General features: G+C 49.9%; 1 protein-coding gene across 14 annotated transcripts in view; it reads left to right on the forward strand.

Moving 5' to 3' along the window:
• The window catches only part of TECTA (tectorin alpha), an 86145-nt gene that overhangs the window by 36376 nt on the left and 29388 nt on the right, over nt 1-20381 (forward strand). For 13 of the 14 annotated variants that reach the window (XR_010841464.1, XR_010841463.1, XM_067039163.1 and 10 more), the window contains 4 exons: nt 1717-2309; nt 3609-4182; nt 8891-9492; nt 16991-17552. Coding sequence is in view for 12 of the 14 variants with exons in the window: in XM_067039163.1 (XP_066895264.1) it covers nt 1717-2309; nt 3609-4182; nt 8891-9492; nt 16991-17552 (2331 nt within the window). In the remaining 2 variants the exon portion in view is untranslated. The remainder of the gene's footprint in view (nt 1-1716; nt 2310-3608; nt 4183-8890; nt 9493-16990; nt 17553-20381) is intronic. The other variant, XM_067039172.1, reaches the window with a different exon arrangement.

The raw sequence follows: 20381 nt of genomic DNA on the forward strand, positions 1-20381 counted from the left end.
TTGGATGTTTCCTCTCTGCTTTCAGTGCCTTCAGGTTCTGTGACTCCTGCTCTAGAGCATTTCAGCTGGTCCAGAAGGGGCAGTAGACAGAGCAGGTAGCAGACCCGGAAAGAGGCCTTGTTCTAAAATGCCGGGTGGTGAGGAATAAAGCCCCCAAAGTGGGGGAAATCCAGCTGCCCCCTTGGAATTACACGTTTGGATTGAGCGTTTGGAACAATTAAGCTATCTTATGCTTTCCTTCTATACAACTTACATCTCTCTCACTTTTCCTAGTTATGTAAATGTTAAAAACGAGCAAACGAAAATCCAAATTGCTTCTTGGAATTTTGTTTCTTTCCTGGTCCTTGGTTTTCTCCGTATGAGTAAACCGAAAATTAATATCCATGCATTTATTTGAGAGTGCTATGGAGGTGAGATTTAAAAGTTTCTTTCAGTTCCAAGGCCAGAGGGCAATTTTTTCCTATCTGTATAGGTTGGATTCATGTAAATCAATATGTATCAGAATCAATTCTCAGAGAATTGATCAAGCTACTAAAAGACAGTATATTTAAATGTTTTTGTGTGTGTGGACTGGCCAGCCTCTATCACACCTGGAGTATCCAAATCCTGATTCAAGTTGAGATTGAATATGACTTCTCTTTGATCCTAGTGTAATCCAAGAGCATCCAATTGCCTAATTTTTTGCCTATAATGGCTATTTTTTTTCTAGTGGTACTACTTTCCTACCCTCCGCATTCCTCTCCCTGTCTCTCATTTTAGTGGGATGAATCGTATTCAGACGAGAGAACTCGTCTACCAGGCTCTTGAGCCTCTGGCTGTTGGGGTCAACCAGACTCAAACTAGACTCAGATGTTCTTAAAATAAGAATCGAAGCTTTCCAAGGCAAGAAGGGCCTTCAAAAGGCATCCAGTTCCCGTTCAATCTCCTGGGGCAATAGGCACACAGGTTCCCTTCAGATAGCTAAGGTTCTTTCTTATTTTTAATATCCCAGAGAATTCATTTTCAGTCTTCTTTGGTCCCTGTTTGAAAGTTCACTTTTTCACATTCCTCCTCTAAGAGTTAGATTTTTCATTTCTCCTGTGAGTTGGATTTATTTCCTCCTAGGAATGGGCCATGTTCTTTAAAGTCAGACCAACGGGGCTTCCCTGGTGGCTCAGTGGTTGAGAGTCCGCCTGCCGATGCAGGGAACGCGGGTTCGTGCCCCGGTTCGGGAGGATCCCACATGCCGCGGAGCGGCTGGGCCTGTGGGCCATGGCCGCTGGGCCTGTGTGTCCGGAGCCTGTGCTCTGCAGCAGGAGAGGCCACAATAGTGAGAGGCCCGCTTATCACAAAAAAAAAAAAAAAAAAAAAGTCAGACCAACGTATATGCTCATCAGTTGAAGATCTTAGACCATCTTGATGGTTGTACTTCACCCAGTACTAAACCTGTATTGAATAATCAGTGGAGTCTAGTTAGGATAGGAACCTGAAGTTTCATTTCAGTCAGGATGATCAAATGAGATCCCAGTCCATCACATTGCTCAGTAGTTACTACCAAAGCAGTTGTGCTCTTGCACACCCTCAGTCTCCCTTCCCCCCGTGAGTGGTGGCTTGGCCCTCCCTCTAGGTGCCAACAGGTCCAGAAGGAGCGTTCTTCCTCCAGGCCCCCATGCGTGGTGGATCTGGCCGGTTAGCCCCTGGGTCATTCACCTTGTCACGCTCTCTCCTCTCCGTCAGTGTCCATGGTGCAGTGCCCGAGCTTCAGCCACTACTCCGTGTGCACCAGCAGCTGCCCGGACACATGCTCAGATCTGACGGCCTCCCACAGCTGCACCCTGCCCTGCACGGAGGGCTGCGAGTGCAACGAAGGCTTTGTCCTCAGCACCAGCCAGTGCGTCCCGCTGCACAAGTGCGGCTGTGACTTCGACGGCCACTACTACGCCATGGGCGAGTTCTTCTGGGCCACGGCCAACTGCACGGTGCAGTGCCTGTGTGAGGAGGGCGGCGACGTGTACTGCTTCAACAAGACGTGCCGTGGCGAGGAGGTGTGCACAGTGGAGAACGGCTACCAGGGTTGCTTCCCCAAGCGGGAGACCGTGTGCCTGCTCAGCCAGAACCAGGTGCTGCACACCTTCGACGGCGCTGCCTACCCCTTCCCCGTCGAGTTCTCCTACACGCTCCTCAAGACCTGCCCTGAGGGGCCAGAGTACTTGGAAATCGACATCAACAAGAAGAAGCCAGAGGCAGGGCCTGCTTGGCTGCGGGGTCTCCGGATCCTGGTGGCCGACCAGGAGGTCAAGATAGAAGGCATCGGGGCTTCGGAGGTCAAGGTAAGACCCTTGCGGCCTTGGAGACTTTTCTGATGAGTCCCGCCAAGCGAAGGAGCCGCGCTCTTCAGGCTTGCCTGGCTGCCTCTGACTGTGAGTGGATTCTAGGAAGGCAATGACTCCGAAATGGGAGCATTTTCTAACTGTCAGCACCAAATAAAAGTGCATCAGGTGGAGACCTGGAGTGGAGCTGGAATTCCTCGAATTAGAGCAGGACTAGCTCACCAGAGTAGCAAATACTTATAGGGTGCTTACTGTGTGCCAAGCACTATCCTAAGCAGTATCACATTCATCCTAAGAGGTAGATAACACCATTATTCTCATTTTACAGATGAGGAAACTGAGGCGCAGAGAGGTTAAGTAACTTCCCCTGGGACACACAGCCATAAAGTGGGATTCAAGCCCGGGTCAGCTGGCTCCAGAGTCTGTGCTCTTTACCCTGTATGCTGCATCTCTTACCTGTAGATGGGAATCCGTATGGAGTAGCACAAGGGGTGCCTGCCATGGTGCCTCACGCCCTGCTGTCCTGGTCTGAAATACCCATCACTAAGCATGCAGACTCATAGATCATTAGTAAGAAGGAATCTTGGGCATCATCGAGCGCAACTCCTTGTTTTCACATGAGGCTCCCAAAGGGCTAAATGAGGGCTGTGGGTCTGACAGCTGGGAGGTGGCAGAGCTGGGGTGATAGAGGGTGAGGGAGGAGCGGATCTCCCTCCTCCCAGTGCCACGTGCATTTCATAATATCACATGACATCTAATTTAGAAAGCAAAAGTCAATGCAGTGAATAAAGCATACATCCACAAACTGAAGGGGCTGTGTTTTTATTCCCATTGACACACTGGCAGAAATTAATTTATCAAAATAACAATAGGTAGATAGGTGGATGGACAGCTAGATAATTAGATATATACTGTGTGCTTCCAAGGGGCTGAGACACAGGAAAAGTAAAGTTTGAAGGGAGAAGAAGGAGGCAGGATGTCGGGGGCAGGAGGAAGCCACATGTTTACCGTGACGGCTGCTCACACTTCAGTTTTGTTTGGAACTAGCTTAGGGTCTCACACACACACACACACAGAGATAAACAGCAAATGTGTTGGATCAGAGGAGCCTGGAAAGAAAGAAACAAAGATGCCCACGAAGAAAACAGTTGATGTCTGTGTGGTTTCTGCACACTGTCAGCTTCTCAACCGAACTCCGAGGGCTAGTCATGGGGCAGAGCCACGTCTTTATTCACAGCCTAGGAAACTGTGGGCACCCTGTGTGTGTCTGGAACTGATGATAGCAATTTGAATTTTCAGGTGAACGGTCAGGAAGTGGAACTGCCTTTTTTCCATCCTTCGGGGAAGCTGGAAATTTATCGACACAAAAACAGCACGACCGTCGAGTCCAAGGGTATCGTGTCCGTGCAATACTCAGACGTGGGTCTGCTGTACATCCGGCTCTCCACCGCCTACTTCAACTGCACGGGGGGCTTGTGTGGCTTCTTCAACGCGAACGTCAGCGAGGAGTTCTGTCTCCCCAATGGCAAGTGCACGGACAACCTGGCGGTGTTCCTGGAAAGCTGGACCACTTTCGAGGAGATCTGCAACGGGGAGTGTGGGGACCTGCTGAAGGCCTGCGGCAACGACTCGGAGCTGCTGAAATTCTACCGCAGCCGTTCCAGGTGCGGCATCATCAACGACCCGTCCAACAGCTCCTTCCTGGAGTGTCACAGCGTGGTCAACGTCACCGCCTACTACCGCACCTGCCTCTTCCGCCTGTGCCAGAGCGGGGGCAACGAGTCCGAGCTCTGTGACTCTGTGGCCCGGTACGCCAGCGCCTGCAAGAACGCCGACGTGGAGGTGCAGCCCTGGAGGACCCACGACTTCTGCCGTGAGTTCGGGTGACGCCATGGGGGCGGCCGGCCGGGGCGGGGCGTTGATAACCGAGACCCCGCATCTTCTTCTCTTCCTGGTGCAGTCGCACTCAAGGACAGTCTCATTAACCCTGTCCATCTTCCCTGGTCTGATGTGTCCTCTGGAAGGCTCGTCCCCCCAGACCAGACTATTGCGTGTCCTTATTGTTGTTTCTAATCACACACTCCCTCTTCGTTGTAGAACAATTAGCTATGGACCCTTGGTTATATCTAGCAGAGGGAACACATCATGTCAGAGGGCCGGAAACCTTTGTGATGGCTCAGTGGGCGCCTTCTCTCTTGGCAAGGCAGGACCCCATTCATTTCAGCACGCGGTGATCAGTCAGGGTGCCTTTCCCGGAGCGGAGATTAGCCCCGCTCCCCTGGGCAAACCTGACGGTGGTTCTTGAGAGAGTCCCATGGGCCTGGTTGTTCATTTTGGGCCCAGAGTATCTGACCCCTCTCGGCAGTACTTGTAGTAATGAGAATAATTGCTGGGAAGACGAGACATATAATCCCCTCGGTTCTGGGGGAGCCCAGGGGAGGAGTAAATGGAAGGGTAGAAGGAGAAGTGGCTGAGGGGGCGGGACCCAGGCCTGGAGCCAGGACTGCCCCCGCTGGACCACATCTCCCACCCCTTCCCCACCGAGAAGGTCGGCCCTCGCGAAGACCAACGCCACCACTGAGATTCCATCCTTTACATCTGGTTGTGTCTCTTCCATTGTATTTCTTCCTACCTAAGTTTGTTTATTTTTTCAACTTTTTATTTTGAAATAATTTTAAAGTTACAGAAGGGTTACAAGAATATCTATATAGCTTTTACCCAGACGACCTGTTGTTAGCATTTTGCCCTGTTTGCTTTGTCATTCTCTCTCACCGACTCTCCGTTTGGAGGCAAGTTGCAGACATCGTGCCCCTTTGCCCCTAAATACGTTAAGTGTATATTTCCTTAGAATCAAGACACTCATTCACGGCACAGTACAGTCACCGACCTTAGGAAATTTAACATTGATGCGATAACTTAATATCCACTTCAGTTGTGCCCGTTGACCCAGTTGTGTCATTTATGGCTGTCCCCTCCACCTCAGTGCAGATCTAGTCCGTGACCACATGGGGCATTTAGCTGTCATGTCTCTGTGGTCTCCTTAAGTCTGGAACAATTCCTTGGCTTCTTTGTCTCTTATGATCTTGTCATTTTTAAAGATTACAGTCTCCCCCCTTTTGAAGTAGAATGGCCCTCCAGTGGGGTTTGATGCTTCGCCATGGCTGGGTTCTGCTCTACATCCCACCCAGCCCCCTGCATAGGAGCGGCGTGTTTTCCTCATGGCATCAGGTCACATGTGGCGCACACTCTGTCCAGCCTCCTCTCACTGGCGACGGGCACGTTGATCGCCTGCTCGGGGGTTGTCAGATATCACCACTCTGTGTCACTACGTTTTTTTCTGGTGACTAACGAGCCATCTGTGGGGAAGTACTTTAAGAGCACGCAGCACCCTGCTTGTCGTCACGATCCCCTCCTCGACTCGGTGCCCCCCGATGACTTTTGCTGGTGTCGATCTTCAGCATGACGATTACATGCTGGCGGTTTACAGCTCCAGCACTCTCTCCGCTTGTACCGTCAGCAGATGTCGTTTTACTGTAAGCAAGAGCCCTCCTATCTCTTCTGCCTGCCTGTCCCCTATCTATCGTCCATCCACTGGTCCATCCGTCTATTTATTTACCTGAATCATCTATCTTATCAACATGGACACGGAGATTGCTGTTCTTTTCAATGGTTTATGTTTCATATCACATTTGTTATTTTGGCATTAAAATTATGACAGATTTGGCCTGTGGGTGCCCCTTCCAGTTGCCTCCTACGTCCTTTGGATATGCCTCTGTCATTTTCTTACTTTTCTAGATTAACGAGATGCTCCACATCACCTCTTAACCTTCCCTGCCCCAGCCTAGAATCAACCATTACTCCAAGAAATCCTGATTCATTTTGCTGGGGAATGTTATTAGAAGCTAAGGTCTGGGTGAGGCTTACCCATTGCTATCGGGGTATCCTTACCTTGCCTCTAAGCCTTTGTAATAGTAACACCTTAGACAGAGCTAAGAATATCCCCCCCTGCCTTCCCCCCACACACACATATCGTTATTTTAAAATAATGCTCTGGTTTCTGAGCACTGGAAGTCCAAAGGAGCATATGGAGTATCATCTCAGAGTTGGGCGGTTATATCCCTGGTGACCCTAACCGCACTGGGGAGGGATTAATAACAGAGGCTGTGAATCCGCAGGTGGAATTCTGGAAGCATGCTCTTTTCCTAAAGTCACCTAAAGGGAGGGGGGCTCCAAGGTTTCTACTGACCACCACATCTAGTGGGAGCTTAGAATGCTTTCCCAGAGCCTTCTCTTTAACCCACTTCCCACATCCTCTTTTGCCCTACCTCCAGCTTGTCGAAAACCATCTCTGTCCCTGCTCCTGTACTCAGCGTTCGGGTTATAGTTCACTCACATTACGGGATTACAGAGTCTGCCCCATACCAAATCCATTTTGCTGCCAGGCCATGTCTGTGCCATGCTTTTAGACGATGAACTCCTACCCAGCAGGAAGTGTCTCTGGCTTGTTTTATTGTACTGCACGAAGCACAGTTTGGTGGCATGGTTCATGCGAAGCAAGTGTGGTGGGATGACAGTGATTCCCTCTTTCTCCAGGTGCAATGCCTGCTGAGAATCACTTCTCCCCATCCTTCGTCAGGGCCTGCAGAGCTGGAGCAAACGGTCATAAGTGCCTCTTTTAGAGAGAGACTTGTGGACGCAAGCAGCCCCGTGGAGCATGGCCTCCTCGGGTGGAGGGCCAGGGCTCACCCTTGATTAATCAGGTCTCTGGGTACTAAGGGGTTGATCTGGTCAGGGTTTTGCAGAGTGGGTATTGGACTGAGTGACAGCTGCAAGTCAGGAACACAATCTTCTTTGGACCTGGAGCGAGGCAACCACTGCTTCTGTGTTCAGATATTTTTAACCAGCTCTCACTGGCAGAGCCAGGCTGCCCAATTAAGTAATTTCAGAGGCATTTTAGGAGCCAGGGGAAGTTTTATTACTTCATGTCTGTATGTTCCAGGCTTTCAGACGCATTCAGACAACATGATAAGTCATAAAACGAGAGCCATTTAAATAAGTCATGTTATTTGCTCTCACCATAAACCTGCAGTCAGTGTTATAACATTCATAATTTAGAGACAAATGTGAAAATCGCTCTATACAGACATATTTAATCAGTGCTGAACTAGCCTACAGCTAGTCAGTGGAGGTGGAGACAGTCCTTTAGCCCAGAGGGAAAAATGATTGGCTTTCAGTCCATAGTGCAGAACTGTTGAGCTGGTACTTGTGGGCAGAACTATTACTGCCATGCAATTTCTCTATAGTGTCCTTGGATTAGAAAACCCTCTTAAGGAGTGATGGTATGCATAAGACCTAAAGAAAGCCTTAAAGGCAAGATCTTAAACTCCCAGGAGATGGTGAGGAGGTTCACAGATCTTTAGAAAACACAAACCTGTGGGTAGATTTCTTCTGTATTCCTGGGTTCATCCCGGCTCATGTCAAGTTTTGACAAACAAAAATAATAAAGAGACATGGGAAGTTACACAGAATTCCGTGGTGAGCCGCATGTGCTGTTATTTTATGTGCTGTGCTTACTGATGCAGAGTCTTGATCTATCAAGGAAGGCTTCTAGGCAGAAAAGTGACTTGAAATGAAACTTGGACGATGGGTAGGATTTGGCTTTGTGAGGGCCGTGCAGGAGGGGCAAAGGGTGTGAATAAAGGAGGTCGGCAGGGCCATGTGCTGAGGTCAGTGACGAGGTGGAAGGGGTCGGAGGACACCAGGAGCAGAGAGATGAAAGACACAGGGAAGGTCCAATGCATAGAGTAGAAACACCTCCCTGAAACCTATCTGTAATGGAAGGAAATGTAAGAAGGGAAAGGGTGCAGTGTTTATTGAGACCCTACTGTGGGCTTGATATATTAGGTTATTAATCCTCAGAACAGCAGTCCTAGGTAAGTACTGTCCTTATTTAATAAGAGAAGAAACTGAAGCTCAGAGATGGTACCCACAGGTCTCTACAGCCTCAGAGCACTTGTTCCTTCCAGGACTCTCTTTCCAGAGTCTTTGAGTCAGGAGACTCAGAGTCGGGAGAGGCAGATTCGAATCGCTCTCCGGTACTTATCAGCTGGATTAAGTCACTGAACTTCAGTTTCCTCACTTATAAGACAGGGGTGATATGACTCTCCTTACCATCCAGACTGTTGAGAAAATTACACTAAAATGCCTAGAACAGTGCCTGGCGCGCCGCAGGTGCTCAGAACAGGCCCCTCGTCCCAGAATCTTCTACATGAAAAGCTAAGTGCACTAGAGGAGCACGTGAGTGAGCGGCTCACTGAGCCTTGTGGATCACCCCAAACGAGGATGGCAGTGGTGCTGATCACGTGGCATTTGCTGAGCTCACTGTGCTGGACAAATAAGTCACATGCAGCATATATACTTGCACGCACACACGTGCACACACACTATGCACACAGCCATACATGCACAGAGCCATATATGCACACACATGCACACACCCCTGCGTACCAATGAGTGTACACGGACTCTGTCTCTGACCTCTGTCCCTTTCTCAATCCCATCTCCTCCTCACCCACCCTCAGCTCTGGAATGCCCGGAGAACAGCCATTTCGAGGAGTGCATGATGTGTACAGAGACCTGTGAGACCCTGGCGCTGGGCCCCATCTGTGTGGACACCTGCTCCGAGGGGTGTCAGTGTGACGAGGGCTATGCCCTGCAAGGCAGCCAGTGCGTCCCCCGGAGCGAGTGTGGCTGCAACTTTGAGGGACACCTACTTGCCACCAATGAGACCTTCTGGGTGGACCTGGACTGCCAGATCTTCTGCTACTGCAATGGCACAGACAACAGCGTCCACTGTGAAACCATCCCCTGCAAGGGTGACGAGTACTGCATGGAGGAGGGCGGCCTCTACTACTGCCAGGCCCGCACCGACGCCTCCTGCATCGTCTCGGGCTACGGCCACTACCTGACCTTTGACGGCTACCCTTTTGACTTCCAGACCAGCTGCCCGCTCATCCTGTGCACCACAGGAAGCAGGCCCAGCTCAGACACATTCCCCAAGTTCATCGTCACAGCCAAGAACGAGGACCGGGACCCGTCGCTGGCCTTGTGGGTCAAGCAGGTGGACGTGACCGTGCTGGGCTACAGCATCGTGATTCACAGGGCCTACAAGCACACGGTGCTGGTGAGCGGTCACAGGCCAGACCCCAGGAGGGGAGCCGTGGGGACGTGAGGATAGGGGTCCCGGGTCCGCAAGTCAGGCTGCAGCCGAACCAGGCAGGTCCAGAATCCAAGGAAAAGCAGAGGATGTTAGAGCAGAGAGGGACCCTGGAGATTGCCCATCACCTTTTCTTACAGATAAGGAAACAGGGCCCTCGGAGAGAAAAATGCCCAAGTCACAGGCACCACATTAGGAACAGAGCCGGCTCTAGGAACGGTGTCTTGCGTATTGTGGCAGAGTGTGTTGCAGACGGCACAGACCTAGATGGAGACCCAGCTTGGCTACGCTGAGCGTCCTCAGAGAGTCACTGGGTGTGTACGAGAATGTGCACCTAGCGTGGACTGGGCGTCAGTAAGTGGTACTGCTGTCTAATCCGCCTCCTTCCCTTAGTTGAGATCAAAATGTTTGCCTCCTCGGGCCTCCTCCTGCCTCTTTCAGTCTCCCTTTCGCTCCCAGGGGACCTGGGAGTTCAGGAGTCTTGTCCACTTCTGGAGCACCCTGGGGCTCCCTTGCAGTCTTCTTACTTTCCACTCCCTTGGCCGTGAAGACAGGAGCAGGTAGGGGCTGAGGAGTTCCATGCACTCCGATTCCTCCTCCAGCCTGAGGATGTCAGCCCCAGCCACAGGCCGGCCACCCCTCCTCCAAGGGCCCACCCTGGGGACACCAGCAGGCCACTGCTTTAGCGTTTTGGAGGATCTGACTTAGGATGTCAATCTTGTAACACCATCCTCCCAGGTCTGCGGTGTAATTTATCTCTAAGGAGGTTCCTCTCCCTCTCATATACGTTCCCTTTCAAATTCTGAGCTGTTAAAGACTTCCTTGGGCAACTCTGCTGATTTCTTTCCTTCCTTAGAATTTCCTTTAGCCCCCTTCTCTGACAAAGAGAGGTTTCTGAGCTTCTTAAACTGTCCTCCCTTTCACGTTTACTGGAAAATGTGCCTTCTTAGCGTCTAAGGTGGAAGTCTCACTATGAACATCCTTCTTCCTTTTCTTGGATATTTTACCCAAACTGCCATTGTTTCCCAATGTGTTTCACCTAACAGTTGGTTCCTCTATCATTTATGGCATTAATCATACTGTATTTTTCCATGATGTTCATGTCTAGCTCACTCAATATTCATAGTGGACTTCTTGAGGGCAGGAACCACACCTAATCCATCTTTATATTAAATGAATATACTGTGTGCTATGACACTCAAAGCGTTTGTCAAACGAACGAAGGAGATGACATAATAAGCCCTTTCTTCCAAGGTTCCTACGACTTTTATTTTGCTGCTGGTCACTTCTTCAGCAATTTGAGAGATGAAATTGCCACCTGGACAAGTTAGGAATGTATCAGATGCCTTGCTTTTAGCCACAAAAGTTTTCCAACAGATGTCCGGAGAGTCAAAGTCGGTCTTTACAATAACTTCCCTCTCCTCCATTTTCATCAATTGTGTTAAAACAAACACATCAATCATTTTGTCCATGTGGCTGCATCATATTTGTCCCCTTCTCCTTCGCTCCTCCTCTGACATATTTCTACCCTGAGATTTATAAATTTGGATATCGTTCCTTATCTCTGTGACATTCAACACTTTTCCACCTTTCTACCTTTCAGGTTTTTTTCTTCTTCTAAAATATAATCTGATAACAGGCCTTGTCCCATCCAGTGTTCTATGAAAGCCTATTTTCTGCCTTGTGTTACACGGTCTCAAGGTTCAGGTATATAGACATCTGAGGCTACCCCTGTTTTCTGACCCAGTTATTTTCACATATAGACACTGGATCTTCATGAACACTTGTTCTTTTTCCTGCTCTCCCTTCTCTCCTCCCCGGTGGCTGATTCTCCTCTCTCACCAGCTGTTTCCCTCCCTTTGGGTCAGCTCACCTTCCAGGCACGTGTCTCGTGAGATGCACTCACGCCTAAAGTCAAGAGCCATGAGAACGCCACAGCTGGTTTCTTCCTCCCACAGAGAGACGCGGAGGGAAGGGTATATTAGTTCTTAGGGCTGCTGTCACAAAGCATCTCAGACTAGGTGGCCTGAAACAGCAGAAACCTATTCTGTTACAGTTCTGGAGGCCGGGAGTCCTAAAGCAAGGTGTCCTCAGGGGCCATGCTCCCCCCGAGGTCCTAGGGAAGCCTCTGTTCCAGGCTTTCCTCCAGCTTCGGGTGGTTGTAGGTGACCCTTGGCTTGTGGCAGCATAACTCCAGTCTCTGCCTCCATATTTTCATGGGTTTCTTCCCTCTGTGCCAAATCTCTCTCTCCTTCTAAGGACACTAGGCATTGGATTGAGGGCCCACCCTTTCCCCGCATGATCTCATCTTAACGATGACATCTGCAAAGACCCTATTTCCAAATAAGGTCACATTCACAGGGCCCGGGGGTTAAGACTTCAATATACCTTTTGGGGGGACACAATTCAATCTACAACAGGGAGTAATTAGAGAGTAATGGGCATGAAGGAGGAATTGATTAAAGGGGTGGGGGGGACCCTTTCCAGGGCTCGTCTTTCTAAGTCACCAGATGTCCAAAATGCCCATGCTGGGAATAGAGTGTACAGCTTTCCAATCTCTGACAGGAAGACCAAGTTCAGGATGCTTAAAGGTTCTTTTCTTCTGGGGCCTAGGGGGTAGATTTATCATTTACTTTGAATTATTAATATGCATTACAGGATCTGCTTGTTCAATGATTTGCGTTTGTTTTTCCCATGATGTTATTATTAGTCACCATCTCTCCCCGAGAGGAGAATAATGGCCATCATAATGACAGCGCACAGTGAAGCGCCAGGCGAAACACAGCACAGAGCCCGGGTCACGGCTGGTGCTTGCAAAAACGGAGGTGACATGGAAGTGACTCCTTGGGACACCGGGTCCCTCTGTGATTCTGACCTTTCTCTGCATTAAGCAGTACTGAGGATGTGGGGAAACCCACCAAGACGAGGGACATTAGAAATAAATATGCTCCGTGTATGCCAGCCAGGGAGTGGGAGTGAGCGACAGAGGTGAGCCAGTCCCGGGCACCGCAGAGCCCACGCCTCAGCCGTCCGCAGCCCGAGCTCCACGGAGACGGCCTCCCTCCTTCATCTCCCCCAGGCTTCTGCACAGCCGGGTCCTGCATGGTGCAGGCCAAGGGGAAGGCTCTCAGGACCTTCCAGAGCTGGTGTTTTTGTCACTGATGGCCCACCCCGTGGCCATCAGAGGAGAGGGAAGTTTTGGGCACCACTCTGGCCCAGTTGCAGCTGATGCGCTTGCATCGACGGGCTGTTCTGTGCCAAGCCCTGCGGGTAGGAACGTGAGTCAGACCCGGCTTCTGTCCTAAGGGAACTCAGCGTCTAGTGGGAGAGACAGGCGTGTTCGCAGGGAACGTCAGCGTGATGTGAAGTCCCAGAAAAATGTGACGTGCGGTGGGGAAGGGGGGTGTGTCATGAGAGAACAGGCTGCCTGAGCCGCCTGGGGGGACGGAGGGAAGGCTCTCTGCAAGAGGTGACCCAGAGCTGAGCCCTGAGGGCATCCGTTGGCCAGGCCGAGAAAGAGGCAAGCGCGCCCTAGGACAAGCAGACGTCAGTGGAGATCCAGGGCGGGGGTGTGAAGGGGACCTCAGAACAACTGAAGAGCAGCTGTAGCGGGAATCAAGGCCGGTTGTTTAAAGGAAAGCCCGCTACTGAAAAGCGAATACGTGGCCTTATTTCCAATACTTCAGTATTAGAAACACATTTCCCCCCCTCATCCCCATATGCCCCACTCTCTACCTCCTCTGCACCGGCCTCTTCCATCCATCCTTACCCACCCCTCCCTTCCTCTGCCTCCCTCTTTCCCTCCGTTTCACAGGGACAGACAGGGCAGTGATGTAGGGGTGGAGGTCGCATTCCTGGGGCCTGAGAGACAGGGAGAAGCCGGGCAGGCCTGTCTGCATCGAGGCCTTCCTTTCCCAGGTGCTCCTGGACAGTGACAGGACTCGAAGGCCTTGCGCTGTAATCCAGGCACATGGCCTCCCCAAGGTATCGCCCCCTCCTTGACACCCAGTAGCCTGAGGAGGAAAAGCCAGCCAGCACACGTGAGCCCTTGGGTGCTCAGCCTTTAGTTTATTCGTGTGAGTCGTCAAGGCTCGTGGGAGTCCCCATGGCCTCTGCTTCCCTCGGTGACTTTACACACCTGTGTTCTCTGTCTCTGGGTCTCCTGGTTGAGAAAGTTACGCTCACCAGTCCCTCCTCCTCCTCCCCCCTCCATGCTGTCTCTGAAATGACCCATTACCACGTCCCCTTCACCTCCTCTCCTCGTTCCAGAGAACGAATTATCTCTTCCCCTCTCCATGGCCACTCTCCACCTGCACCATCCCTTTTTTGCCCTCTCAGGCTCTTGCCTGCCTCTCATCTCCTCCCCATCCTGTGTCCTGGGCCTTTCTCTTCAACCCATAAACATATTCGTTCTAAGATAAACCTTGACCCCGGTTCAATCCAATCCCTCTTCTAACCAACCCCTCTCCTCCCCTTTCTTACCAAACTCCCGGAGAGAGACATCTCTGCTTCCATATCCCCTGTTTGCTGTTTAACCTCTGCAACCTAGCCTCTGGCATCATCACGCTACTGAAGTTCTCTTACTAAGATCACTGGTGACTTCTTCTTTGCAAAATGAATGAGGCTTTTTCAGGCTTGATTTCATGGGACGTTACAGAAGAGGCCCTCCGTGGTCCAGGCCCTCCCCGCCTCTCCATCTTCATCTCCCATCATCCCTGAGGTCACATTTGATGCTCCAGCATCATTCAGTTGCTGTAATTCCTCATATTTATGAGGCATTTCCCCTCCTCTTGGCCTCAACTCAGGCTACACCCTTTTCTTGGGATTCCCTTTTCTTCACTCTCATTCCTTCATTTTTTGTTGTTGTTTTGTTTTGTTTGTAATTTTTATTGAAATGTAGTTGATTTACAATGTTGTGTTAGTTTCAGGGGTACAGTAAAGTGATTCAGTTACACATACATATATGTGCATGTGTGTGTATCTATACATACACATATATATAGTCTTTTTTTACATTTTCCCTTCCATTATAGGTTATTACAAGATATTGAGTAGAGTTCCCTGTGCTCTACAGTAGGTTCTTGCTGGTTATCTATTTTATATATAGTAGTGTGTATTTTTAAAAAATTTTTATTGGGGTAGAGTTGATTTGCAATGTTGTGTTAGTTTCTGCTGTATAGCAAAGTGGATCAGTTATACATATACATATATCCACTCTTTTTTAGATTCTTTTGCCATCTAGGCCATTACAGAGTACTGAGTAGAGTTCCCTGTGCTATACAGTAGGTCCTTATCAGTTATCTAGTAGTGCGTATATTTTATTCCCAAACTTCAAATTTATCTTGACTGGCCAACATCACTCAGCCTTCAGGACCGGGTGTGGGCACCATCCCCTGCGGGCATCCCTGATTCTGCCCCCAGGCTGAGTCTGGTGCCTGTGCATCTGTTTATGTACTTGTCTCTGCCACAAGCCTGTGAACTCCTAGGGAAAGAGCCCTCTGCTTTATTCCAGCGTTTAGCACGGTGCTTGGTGCACAGTAGTACCAAACTGATGCCTCCTGATGAATGAGTGAATTCTGCCTGGACCAATATTCATAGACAAGGAGATCGCCGAGTTGAAATCTGAAGGGTGAAAATTGCCCCAGAGAAAGAGAGGATGGGGGAAGGGCACCGTTGCTGTCTTGGGCTGGTTCCCTAGAGGCAGAGTCTGAGGTGGGGATTCCTGAAAGTGAGGGAAGAACCAGGGGCAGAGGGCTCAGCGAGGATGTGGTCTAAGTTGGACATCAGCCTGGGCCACCGGGAGCTCTGGTGCATGACCCGCGCACAGAGCCGGTCCCCCGTGTTGGTCAGTCATTGGCCGAGGGCTGCCCTTAGGGTGGGGGTGGGGCTGGATGGGGGGGTCATAACCTCCTGGGCCAAGGGCCCCCCATTTGGCCAAGGCCACCTGCGAGTTATCGTTAACTCACAATCACAACTGCTAAGGATGGACACAGAAAGCACCACCACACTCGCAGCAAAGGAAACGGCACGTGGAATGGGGCGACTCGGTCCATCTGGGGAGCAGCAAAGCGCTGGGTATGGCTGGGGTGGCGGAAGTGAGTGGCTTGGGCCCGAGAGGCAGGGGCCAGCTCCTGGAGAGCCCTGTACCATGTGCTAAGCGTACCCCACATTTTATTCCAGCTGTGCAGGGGGTTTTAAGTATTCATTAATTGCTTTCAATTGCATTAAAAAATATTGGAGAGGCAGTGGTGAGTGGCTGGAGGAGGGGGGCAGTACGGGGGTAAGGAGACCAGTTGGGGGCATATTCAAGAATCAAGGTGGAGGGTGATGAGAGTCTGAACTAAGGTGGTAGCAGTGGGGCTGGGGGCGGGGGCGGCAGTTGGGAAAGAGATTAAGGAGGTCAGGAGGGGAGTTATTTCCTGGCCGGGAGCAATCTACAACCACCCTGTGGGCAGCCACCTGCTTCTTTCAGGAGGAAGACCGGCTCTCCTCTTAGCCCTCACAACAATCTGTTTTCCATCAAGCACTCACCCAGCCAGGGGCTGCAGGATTTGGCTCATCTGCATCAAAATGGTGCAAGGGCCGTGCAGTTCTGGAGTTTGACATTAAGGGATTTCCTTGTTTTCTGAATTTAAAATCTATGGGAGGAAACCTGCATCAAGTGCCTCTCCATTGTGCTGGGCGCCCGGAAGGTGGATGTAGAGATCAATAAAGTGTGGTCCCTGCCCTCAGGTTGCTCCTAATCTTGTAGTTGAGACAGAGGTGTCGACAACCAGCCGCAATATAAGGCAGATGTGATGTGTGCTTCAATAGCAGGGTCCACGAGCTTGATCCTGGCCAGAGGTGCAGGAGAACACGAGAGAAGTATAAGTAACATGTTCTGGTTGCCCAGACGAGGGAGTGATTCATCCTGACCCCCGGGTCCGAAAATCTTGCCTTATAGCAGAGCGGACATTTGAGCAGGGTCTGGGGGATGAGGAGGATATTGGCAGGTAAAGAATGGCATCCTAGTCAGAGGGACCAGCAAAATCAAATCATTCTTCAGGAAAAAGAAGAGCCTAGAGGAATTAATAAATTGGGGCTTGTCTAAGATAAACCCACAGTAAAGCTGAAAATAGAAACACAAGAGTTTTAGGTTTGGGTATTTTAGTCTAAACTTTAATTGAATTCTTATTACTCTCTCATTACCTTGGAGAAAACAATTTGAACTCCTGGAGGGAATAATGCTATAAACAGAAGGCACTGAAATAAATAGGTGTATTCGTGTACAAAGGCTAGTCATTGAAGTCTGTTCAAATCCTAATAATAATAGTTGAGGGACAGAAACAACACTGAATGCAAAGATTTCATTCAACCTGCTCCAACCCCCCATGGGGCTGCGTCTCAGAGGCTAATCATTAGAAAAGTGGGGCGGGGCTGTCTGGGCCACCTGTATTTGTCTGTGCCGACCCTCTTGCTCTTGCAGGTCAACAATGAACGGCTCTATCTGCCCCTGAAGTTGGGACAAGGGAAGATAAACATCTTTTCCTTTGGCTTCCATGTGGTGGTGGAAACTGACTTTGGCCTGAAGGTCGTGTACGATTGGAAGACCTTCCTGTCCATCACGGTCCCTCGGGGCATGCAGAACAGCACCTACGGCCTGTGCGGCCGCTATAACGGCAACCCCGAAGACGACCTGGAGATGCCCATGGGTCTGCTGGCCTCCAGCGTCAATGAGTTTGGACAGAGCTGGGTGAAGAGGGACACCTTCTGCCAGGTCGGCTGTGGCGACCGCTGCCCTTCCTGTGCCAAAGTGGAAGGTTTCTCCAAAGTGCAGCATCTCTGCAGCCTGATCCCCAACCAGAATGCGGGCTTCACCAAGTGTCACAGTAAGGTCAACCCCGCGTTCTTCTACAAGAACTGCCTGTTTGACTCTTGCATCGATGGCGGCGCCGTGCAGACCGCCTGCAGCTGGCTGCAGAACTACGCCAGCACCTGCCAGACGCAGGGGATCGCGGTGACCGGCTGGAGGAACTACACGTCCTGCTGTGAGTCCTTCCCGTTGTCTCTCCTTCCATCTTGATTGGTGTGGGCAGGCCGGTCATCCAGTACAAGTCAGAGCAAACTGAGTGAGGCAATTTCAGGAAATGCACGTTGGAATTGAGTTGGTTACCTGAAACAAGAGATTGAACCGCCCGGAGCCTCCGTTTTCTTATCTATAAAGTGGGGTTAATGCCGCTTATTTCCTGTATTCCTCTGAGGATGAAATAAGATCACGTACAGAAAGCACAGCACAGCACACACGGCATTTGGGCTCAGCAAGGGCACAATAAGAGTCTAACAAGGGACGAATCGAGGGAAGAGTGAGTTAGTAGATTGCTTAGTTTGTTCTAGAACCTCATGGACCCATCATTAAGTGTACTGATAATTTATACACTTTCTCTTAGTGTGTTTTTCTATTTGATTCATATATGTCATGCATCCGTCTCTGCGTGGATGAAATATAGCAGGATGTTAAAAGCATTGGAAAAAGAATTAGATACACCTGAAATTAACAATATTGCACATCAACTATATCTCGATGAAAAAAAAAGAAAAAAGAGAAAGAACTAGAGCTCCTGGAGTCTAGCCTTGCTCTGTCCTTAAGGATTGGCGTGACTTTGAAGCATTTCACTTTTCCTCCCTGGTCCCTAGTTTCCCCCTGATAATGCGCTGCCTGCACTCTTTATGCTACAGAAGCGTCAGGAGGATCAACTTAGGTAACCGAAAGCCTCGCACACTCCATGCATGTGAAGTGGTATTGTTAACATTCGTGGCTCGCTTTGAGCCAAGCTCAGTGCTAAACACTTTATCACCATTTGTTCCTCCATAACCCAATTAGGGAGAAGCTGAGACTTAGAGGAGTTAAGTAATTTGCCTAAGGCCCTGCTATCTCAGTGGCAAAGTCAGGGTTTGACCTTCCGGCCCCAAAGCTCCTGCCCTCAACTCATACACTTCATAGTGGAATAATTTGTCTGCATTTAGCACATCGCAATAGGAAAAGGTGGGGAAGAGAAACCAGTATTGGTCTTTGGCCAATCTGCCTTGGTCTATTTTCCCATCTCAATCTCATTAGCTTTAGCAAATTTCTTTTAGGCCTAACTGTATGAAAAAGGCTACCAATGGTTGCTGAATGCAAAGAGCTCTAAATAAGTGATCCAGCAGGGGTCCCGGAGAGTAAACTCCCTTTTCATCCTGGGAAAGGGAGATGTGGATAAAAAACCAGAAACAATGTTGTCGTTTAATGCTCACACAGTTCATTTACATCCCATATAATTGGATTCATGTAGATTGGGAGGACAGGGTGGGAGGAAGTGGGGAGAGGCAGGGAAAAGATGCCATTTCAGCCATGCTCAGTCCCTGAGTGAGGGGCTGGGGGGAGCGATGCCAGTAGGGGGTGACTGTCCAGACTAATTGGCCTCTGGTGACTTTAGTAAAATAAATATGCCTGTAAAAAAAGTCAGAGTCTGGATAAATCTCTAGAGCCACTCTGGATTCACTGCGGTGAGCTCAGTGGGGCAAGAGAGCTTGCCTTTCTCTAAGTCAGCAGACCAGGCTGTAGACACAGGGGCCTAAAGATGGTGCAGGATGGGGAGACAGTTTTAGGAAGGAGACACTGCCTGCTGCCTCTTGAGACCTGCTACAGGGCGTTCTCTCTTTTCCTGTAGCCATGCCGTGGCGACTGCACTGCTGTCTGGCGTGGCTGGGGTGGAGAGCAAGGGATAGTGTATGCCCACATCCATTGCCTCTAGCTGCAATGGGCAGGGAGATCATAGCGAAGAACTGTTTTTAGAGGACGCTAATTCCAGGAAGTCTCACCTTAATTTAAGGATATCCATTTTTGTCACTCACAGGAAAGAAAAGGAATCAAGTTAGTAAGCCCTCATGACCTTACCTTTGAGGAGGAAGGTCCCCTACTTCTATGCAGCTTGGACCCATGGGGCTGAAACTGGTGCAGGATGGGGAAACAGTTTGGGAAAGGGATACCCTTCATAATGCATATGAAGACTATTTTTCTTGTCCGTCTGCTCCCTCCACCAGCAACTTTTCCTCTCCCCTCCTCAAAGTTCTGTCCAGACATCGGTTGTCAACTCTATACACCGGCACAGGGAGTTCCATCCAAGGCACTCAGAGCAGAGTCTGTCCTGCCTCACCCTTGGCCACGGGCCCCATCCAGGCCTAGATAGCTGCCTGCCAGCAAGGCCCAGGCCAAGCGTCCTTACCACAAGAGGGATAGACCTTCCCCCACCTTGGCATTTCAGGACAGGGGCCAAGATCCAAAAGAGAGCTTCTGAAGAGGTGGTGGTGGTGACTGGCAAAAAGAAAAGCTAAAATAAGAGAAAAAATTATACTTTAAAGACGGCGTGTGGGTGGAGATTGGGGGGGTGGATACAGTTGGAGACAGCTTAGTTTTCCATTTTGAATTTCAGAACAGAGAAAAGCCGTGGGAGAGGGAGTCCTAACTCAGCCAATTCAATCTGAGAGATCAGTGAACACAGGCTGCCTTGAATACAGTTGTTTGTAACCATATCTGACATGACGTTAATCTCTGAGAAGCAAGGGCAGGACAGCACCCCTCTGCCCAGCCCCCGCTTCTACTAAGAATTAATCCATTTCAACACTCACATGTTGAGATATGAGAATGGTGTTTTCAGGAGAAAAAGGATTAAACCAGAACTGCCCGTTAAATGTACGCCTTATTGGTAACAAGGTAGAATGCTGTTGGTTTTCAATGATATTGGCTGTTCCTATCAATGGGATAATTTATTACTCAATTACCTTCTTTGCAAATGCATTGGAAAACTCCTTCACTCAAGTTGAACAAACAGACTTGGGGG

Source organism: Kogia breviceps, chromosome 7 (assembly GCF_026419965.1).
Source record: "Kogia breviceps isolate mKogBre1 chromosome 7, mKogBre1 haplotype 1, whole genome shotgun sequence".
In the NCBI taxonomy this organism is placed as follows: Eukaryota; Metazoa; Chordata; class Mammalia; order Artiodactyla; family Physeteridae; genus Kogia; species Kogia breviceps.